Raw genomic sequence first — 8,176 nt, 5'->3', positions numbered from 1 at the left:
TGGGGGTCGAGGGTGGCCTAATATATGGTGATGAAAGATGATTTGACTTTGGGTGGTGGGCACACAGTGCAATATACAGATCTTGTATCATAGAAATGTACATTTGAAACCTATATGATCCTGTTAACCAATGTTACCCCAACAATTTACTAAAAAATTGAAAAAAAAAAACACGACACATTTAAAAACAAAACAGAAAAACAAAGGACTCTGCACTGGCTTCCCTCTACTCTCAGAATCAAACTTAAACTCCTTCTCATAGGTTTAACAACCCTCCTGCTGTGGTTTCACCATAGCCCCCACTCAGCATTGTTGTGAGGCCACAGGAGTGTGCAAGGTTCGAGAGGTGCTTAGCAGAGGTCAGAGTGCTTAGTGACCAGGACACCCTCGTTCAAGTCCAGGTTTCTCCATTTATTTGTAAACTCCAACCAGAGACTACACTTCTCTGGTGATGACAATAATGCATGTCCCACAGGGCTGTTGAGATTATGCATGCAAAACCATCAGCCACAGGAATTTATGACCACAGATAATATTTATTGTGTGCTACAATGTGCCAGGCATTCTTCTAAGTGCTTTACATGGAACTGCAGCATTCTCACCATGAAATTTTGAGGTTGAACTATTCCTTTCATTTAAAAAATGAGAACACTGAAGTCCCAGAAAGGTTCAGGATGTTCCAGCAGGGCCATAGGACACAGGAAGTTGGCCTGTGCAGCCCATGCCCTGTCACTGGCTCCATGGCCTCTGAGCAACCCCATAGGAGCACCTCACCCCACCCCAGAGCTTGATAACCCTCCCTTCTACCACATTTTGTTGCTTCTTTCTGTGTTTGTCCCCAAACACTAACCCAGTATTTGTGATCACTAGAAAGACTTGGGGGCTTGTTAAGGACAGATTCTGATGGCTTCAGAGACCCTAAATGCCTAGGACTCAGGGTGCGGTGCATGGAAATGGATGACATTTTCACAAAAGGCCTGAGAAGATTCTGACACAGGAAGTCAGCAACCCCATGTCCCCTCAGAGTAACACAGGGAGGAGGCATGAGGTATTAGCATCTGAGTCAGACCTCAGTTCAAATCCGAGACTTGCCTGCCCTGATGGGAGAGGACTCCTGGCAAAGGTATTGCCCTCTGAGCCTCAGTTCCCTTGTGTGATGCTGAGGTGATGTTGAGGTGACAAGTACTGCTTCCTAAAGCTCAGTACAAGTCCTGACACTCAGGAAGTGCTAAATCAACAGGATCTTATTATTGTTTTACTCCTATTAATCATTATTGTTGTTGCCCTGGTATTGTATGACCGCAGCCTCATATTCTCTGAGCCTCAGTATCCCCATCTGGGAAGGAGACTTCTTTTTTTTTTTTTTTTTAATATTTATTTATTTTTAGAGAGAGGGGGCAGGAGGGAGAGAAAAATCAATGTGTAAGAGAAACACCAATTGGTTTTCTCTCACATGCTCCCAACTGGGGACCTGGCCTACAACCCAGGCATGTGCCCTGAGCCACACCAACCAGGGCCTGGGAAGGATACTTCTGAAAGTCAAGTTTGAATATTTCAAGGGCAGCTTAGTGAAAAGCTATATTCTCTGAAGATTAGTGGGGAAAAGAGGCATGGGGTGGGAGCTAGTAACAGTGTTGTCCTCCAAGACCCCAGGGGTCTGGGATGGAGGGTCTCCTAGGGATTCCACAGGAACCTTTGGTGGGGAGAGTCAGATCCTAGTGACCACATCTTGGGCAGGGTCTGGGTCTCAGGTTTGGGGGACCAGTGTCTCCCCTGGTTAGCCCCATGGTCCAAACGATGTCTCTCCTGAGTCAGGATTCAGGAGCAGCCTGTGCCAGACTAAGACTGGAGCTACAGTACCCTCTAGTGGCCAATTCCTTGGGCTCCAGGGTTAAATGTAACCAAACGTTGGGACTTCCCTGGTCACTATTTGGGTGACAGGGAGATCAGGTTAGACCAGGGATTTGCCCTGTGTCCGTAAAGGTAGGTGGTCAGGACTCAAAAAGACTCTTCTGAAATCTCCTCCAAGAAGCCCCTCCCTGGCACCCCAGGCTGGGTCAGGAGCCTCTCTATCCTGGCCCTGACCCTTCTACCACTCTTTGTTGTGTGGTTATGGGTCTGTTACCCCACTGGGCCATGAATTTAAGGCAGAGCCTGGGGCAGAGCCATCAGAGACATCACTGCTGTGCCCCCAGCAATGTCCACACAGGGCTGGGGACCATAATACTATACAAACCAGTGAATGTGCCTGTCAACCTCTCCCTTCTCTTTTGCCTTTTAGCTCAAGACCATCTTCTGGGAATGTTTCCTTAATACAGCCCCACCCATACCCCCTTCAGGTTGTCCAAGTGTCAGCGTGTGGGAGGGCACAGCCTGGAGCCCACCTTCCTCTTCCCCTGCTGGTTGCATACTTCAGACTTGACGGTGAGGAGAGACACAGAACATAATGACTAATTTATTTATTTATTTATTTATTTATTTATTCAACAAATAATAATTGAGCACCTGCTATTTTTCAGGCCATTTTTCTAGGCACTGGGAGACAGCAATAGATGAAACAACGGTCCCTGCCCTCATAAGTGCTGATATTCTAATGAGTGGGGACAGACAATAAATCAAATAACTAAATAGGTCTATAACATGGTGACAAACTATGATAAGTAGTGAAAGAAAAATAAAGCATTTAACAGAACAGAGAATTATAGGGGGTGCTATTTTAGTTGAGCTTGTCTCTGAGGAGGTAACATTTAATTAGAAACCTGAATAAAGAGAGGAATGGAGAGAGGCAAACACATACAGGAGACTTCTGGCCAAGATGGAGGCCTAGGCTGACGTGCTCCATCTCCCTTCACAACTAAGAAGGAATACAATTACCGCAAAACCAGAAATAATCAGAAGTTCCAGAAAATAAGTGGAAGTCCAACGTATGAAGTTATAAGGAAGTGGTACTTGTCCAGATGGGTAGGAGGGACAAAGCCAGGGCGGAGAGGTCAAGCTGTGCTGGCGGTGGCAGCTGTGGCAACAGCGGCAGGACGGCGGTAAGCGCAGACACTGGTACTTAAGGGGAGGCGAGAAGCGCCTGGGGACCATGCCCAGCTGCAGACCGGACCTGTCAGCTTGCTATTCCAGCGCCAGGGAAGGCAAATCCCCATTGGCTTGGACTGTGAGGCCCAGAGGGCATGGGGACGGAGGAGGAGGCTCCCGGTCTCTCAGCGGAGAGTGAACGGCAGGAATCCATCTTGGACCCCCACCCCCACAGAAAATACCACAGTGCGGTGAGAAGGGTCACTGTGATGAGTGCACAGGGCTCCACCCCCTGTAGCATAGGAGGTGTGACAGCCCCGCTTAGGAAGCAAAGGTGAACACAAAACTGTCAGGATGGCACAGATCATGATAGAGATCCTGGTGACACAGCTGACCAGACACCAATATCTAATCTAATGAAGCAGCAGATAGGAAATCTTTCTGAGGCACAGTTCAGAGCTTTGGTTATAAAAATGCTTACAGACATAACAGCAGATCTTAAACAAGGTGGGGAAGGAATGAAAGCTAGCCCTGCTGAAATGAACAAAAACACATATGAAACTAGTGGTGAGGGCAAGAAAACCAGGGATCAAATCAACAAATTGGAACATAGGGAAGGAACAAACAGTCAACCAGTGCAGAAAGAGGAAACAAAAAGTGAGGAAAATGAGGAGAGGCTCAGAAACTTATTGGACAGCTATAAGTGGGCCAACATCTGAATCATAGGGCTTCCAGCAGGTGAAGAAGAAGAACTAGAAATTGAAAATTTATGTGAAAAAATAATGAAGCAGAACTTCTCTAACTTGGGGAAAAAAATAGACCTACAGATCCAGGAAGCACAGAAAGTTTCCAAGAAACTGGACCCAGAGAGAACCACACCAAGACACATTATAATCAAAATGTCAAAAATTAAGGATAAAGAGAGAATCTTAAAAGCAGCAAGAGAGAAGAAGAGAATTACAGTACATACAAAGGGGTCCCCATAAGACTATCAGCTGATTTCTCAAAAGAAACTCTGCAGGCAGGAAGGGACTGGTAAGAAATATTCAAAGTAATGAAAAGCAAAAACCTACAGCCACGATTACTCTATCCAGCAAAGCTGTCATTCAGAATAGAAGGGCAGAGAAAGTGCTTCCAGGACAAAGTAAAACTGAAGGAGTTCATTAGGTCCAAACCACTGTTATATGAAATGTTAAAGGGACTTGTTTAAGAGGAAGAGGATCAAAACTATGAACATTAAAATGAAAACTGTATCACAACAAGCAACAACAGAAGCTGGGAAACTGAAATAAAGGCAAACTAAGTAGGCAATGAGAGTGGGAAAAGAATTATAGTTATGGGGAACATTATGGGGGGAGATCAGCAGGAAGAGGGAAGGGGGAAAGGGAGGGAGATGGTACAGGAATTAAGAAGCATAATAGGAGGGAGTGGAGTAGACAGGAAGATGTTGAGAACTATATGCACAACCAATGGGCATGGAATAAGGGGGGAGGCAAATGGAGGGAGGGGGATCACTGGGTGGAGGGGAACAAAGGGAAAAGAAATTGGGACAACTGTAACAGCATAATAAAGCATATTAAAGAAAAGAAATTAAAAAGAGAGAGAGAGAGGAATGGAGCCATGCATGTATATGCTTGGGGAGCATTCTAGCAGAGGAAGCATCAGATGTGAAGTTCCAGTGGCTGAAGCAGAATTGGAGCATTCCAGGCACAGAGAGGAGGCCAGTGTGGCTGAAGCAAAGTAAATCAAGGGAGAGAAGGAAGGAGATGAGGTCAGAAATGTGATGGGTTTTGAGGAGGGCATCCAAAAAGGTTTCAAGGGCATAGTGAGAGGTTTGCATTTTATTCTAATTGTGAAAGAAGTCACTGGAGGATTTGAAGCAGAGAGCAGTGTGATGCCATATGTTTTAGATAGTCCACTCTTGCTGCAGTGGGGGCCGGCCAGGTGGGAGACGATGGGAGGCAGAAGGCTGTGAAGAGAAGTGTGGGTGGGCCTTAGATTTATTTATTGAATGTAAAGATAACAGGATTTGCTGATGATTGTGTGTGTGTGTGTGTGTGTGTGTGTGTGTGTGTGAAAAAGAAGAGAAAAGTCAAGAATGATTGATTGCACTTAAAACAAAATCTACTTTCTTTATAATGGCCTACAAGGCCCAACATGATCTGGGTCCTTGCTCTCTCCCCAACCTTGTCTCCCCTGTCATTCACTCTGCCTCATTTCTATTAGCTTTCTTACTGATCATTGAGCATGCCAAGCTTGTTCCCCTTCACCTTATATTGCATGGGTGGCAATTTTTCAGGTTTCAGCTTAAATTTCACTTACTCAGAGAAGCCACCCCTTTCTTTATGGCATTTATCACTCTCTAAAATATTATTATTATTATTATTATTATTATTATTATTATTATTATCATTTTTATCATCTGTCTTTCTTTACTAGAAGGTATGCTCCGTGAGGGCAGGGACTTGGTCACCGCTGTATCCCAGGGCCTAGAAAGGTGCTTGGTACATAGCAGACACAATAAATGAACAGGCGTTGGTTAACCCCCGTGCTGGTTACACATTAGAGACACCCAGACAAAGCAGGCATAGACAAGAAACCACGACACAGCCTGCAGTCGTCCACGTACCCTGGGGAGACCCAGGAGCCAGGGACCACCTGCTTACTTGCCCCCCCCGCCAGGCCTGGAGGATAGAGAGCCCTAGCTGGGAATAGAGCACCCCAGGGAGGAGAGAAGGATGCTCGGGGTGAGCCCCGCCCTGTATCCCCAGCGGCCAATGGGCGCGCAGTCCTCCTGATGCCCCCTGGGACGTGTAGTCCGGCCAGGGGCGCCTGTGGGCCTGCCGCGCGCCCCCTAGACTCCACGTCCCGTCGTGCGCTGGAAGGCGCGGCGATTGGTCGAGCTCCACCCCCGGCCCGCCCAGCTCCGCTCGCGCCGCAGCCCCAGGAATGAATGAAATCGTAACGCACTGGGCGGCGGAGCGGGCGGCTCAGGCCGGGCTGGGCCCGCGCGCAGCGGCAGCGGCCTCCCGGGCCGGAGGCGGCCCAGCTGAGCGGGCCATGGCCACCGCCATTCAGAACCCGCTCAAGTCGTGAGTGTCCCCGCCGCCCACGTCCCTCCATCCACCCACCCCTCCCCTGCCCTCGCTGGGGATGGGGATGCAGTGCGCGGATGGTAGTTGAATGGAGCCCCCCCAGTGCGTCCCCCATACTCTGAGGGCCCAACACCCTCTGTCGCCCCCTGGGATTGGGGTGGGGAGCCCCTTCAGAGTCACAGGGGAGCCCCTTCTTTGTCGCTGTCAGTGAAGGAATGTGGCGCGGGCTGGGGAGTGGCGGAGGCCGTTTCCCCACCCAGAGCGGGGGTAGGGGCTTCCTTCTCCTCTGTCTCCAGCTGTCCTCCGTGTCTCTGGTGCTGGGAGTATGTACGCTGAAGTCCAGACCTCAGTCTCCAGGGTCTTCACCATCTCTTTTCCTCCTCGTCAAAGCACCTTTTTCTCTTTTTCTCCCTTTCTCGGGCCACGCGGCCGTACGGTGGGAGCTGAGATGTCGGGGGTTCCCGGTTAGATCCTTGTAGACTCCCTGTATTCCTCCCCAGTTATTCAGGACCTAGAAGCCCCAATGCCCCGGTCAGCTTAGACTGTGGAATTCTTCCCTCTCCCAGTCCATACACAACTAATTTGAGCATCTCCCACCCTCTTGGGTACCGGTGCCTCCAGAGAGGGTGCTGGGAGTGCCCTGAGTCTCCGAGGATTCCCTCCCTTTTTTCCTGTCCGCCTCCCTCTTTCTTGTGTTAGCTTCCTCCCGGGCCCAGTGTCTGGGAAACAGGATGTCTGGGTTCTCGCCTCGCTCCCTCCCATATCTTCCCTCTCCTTGGCATTCTCGATCTCTCCACCTCTCTTTACCTTTCCCTCTTTGCCTCTCTGTCCCTCGTCGGGACCCTGTACGCCAAGGTCCCAGCGCTCCCCACCCTCCTTGCCAGGTGCTGACTCTGGGCTCGGAGTGACAGGCGTTCGGCCGCTGGGTCCTCCCTCCCCGGCTGGGTAGCGCGCCTCCCCTCCCCCCTCTTTCCAGGCCTGGGGGAGGAGACTGAGGACGAGCGCCTGCAGCGGTGCACAAAGGGGCCAGGGTTACCTCCCCCATCCTTCTCCCAACCCCTTGCCCTCGCTGCCTTGACCTTGAGCAATGTGAGCTGGGGTCTGAGGAGAGAGGAGGGGCGCAGGGCACCCCTAACCTAAGGGCTGTGCCCGAGAACTGGACTTAAGGCCCCCAGTTGCTCTGGTTTTGGAGGGGAGAAGTTGGGAGAGGTGAGGGGTGAGGGCTCTTAAGCATGCACCTACACTTGTGGCTTTGGTGAGCAAAAGGGGGCTGCTCGCTGGGCCTGTGTGGGGGCTCTGGTCAGTGTGAGATGGTGTGTGATGGGGACAAACACCTTCCAGCTTTTCTAAGTTGTACACCCAGGTAGATATCTCTCCTATGAGGGATATCCTCCAAGGGGCTGGGATGGTGTTCCTGTGCCTTCGGTGGATCTAGAGGCGGATGTACAAGTTTCCTCACTCTTTCCCTGCCCATACCTCTAGGAGCATATGTGGGGCAGCCCATTGCAGGGACCTGGAGGCCAGAGTCACCATTGAGGTGGGAGTGCTAGCACCTTCCTTTGCTGTCACCTTCTGAGGGTTCTGCAGGGATGAGGGTAGGGACTCCTGAAAGAATGTGCAAGTCTACTGTCCTTGGGAGTGGGAGGCTGGAGGGTGCAGCCCTCAGAAGTTGCTGACTGCCTGCGTTCACACTGCAGCTTGAGCCATTAATTCTCCCCTCCCCCAGCCTCAGTGTTACCATCTGTGAATTGGGAAATCAATAATTCTCATTATTTCACGGGGTTCTTTGATCTTCGTAGAGCTCTTAGTACAGAGCCTGACTGACTAAATGTGGTGATTGGTAGTAGTATTGTCAATATTGATTTCATTTATGGTCCAGTTTCCCATAGAGCCTGGGGCTTGGGTGGGATAGGAGGATTGTTTGAGCAGGAGAAAGAACTGGGAGTTCAAGTGTGGGAGAGGGGTGAGAGAAAGAAGGGAGACCCCTCTTCAAATGTCCGCCAGGGTCTGTGGGTCAAATTGTGCTGGTGGACAAGGGCCTCTAGGAGTGGATGGAG

General features: G+C 50.0%; 1 protein-coding gene across 3 annotated transcripts in view; it reads left to right on the top strand.

Annotated features, from left to right (window-relative positions):
* The first annotated feature begins 5,973 nt into the window (after positions 1 to 5,973).
* DPF1 (double PHD fingers 1) overlaps positions 5,974 to 8,176 on the top strand; it is a 38,036-nt gene continuing 35,833 nt past the window's right edge. For 2 of the 3 annotated variants that reach the window (XM_090259371.1, XM_090259362.1), the window contains exon 1: positions 6,009 to 6,116. In XM_090259371.1, coding sequence (XP_090115497.1) covers positions 6,085 to 6,116 — 32 coding nt within the window. In that variant the 5' untranslated portion in view covers positions 6,009 to 6,084. Of the gene's footprint in view, positions 6,117 to 8,176 lie in introns of all 3 variants that reach the window. The other variant, XM_090259355.1, reaches the window with a different exon arrangement.

Source organism: Furipterus horrens, unplaced genomic scaffold, assembly GCF_987537825.1.
Source record: "Furipterus horrens unplaced genomic scaffold, mFurHor1.1.pri manual_scaffold_13, whole genome shotgun sequence".
In the NCBI taxonomy this organism is placed as follows: domain Eukaryota; kingdom Metazoa; phylum Chordata; class Mammalia; order Chiroptera; family Furipteridae; genus Furipterus; species Furipterus horrens.
Note: the sequence above shows the minus strand (reverse complement) of the source record. Positions and strands in the feature narration are given on the sequence as shown.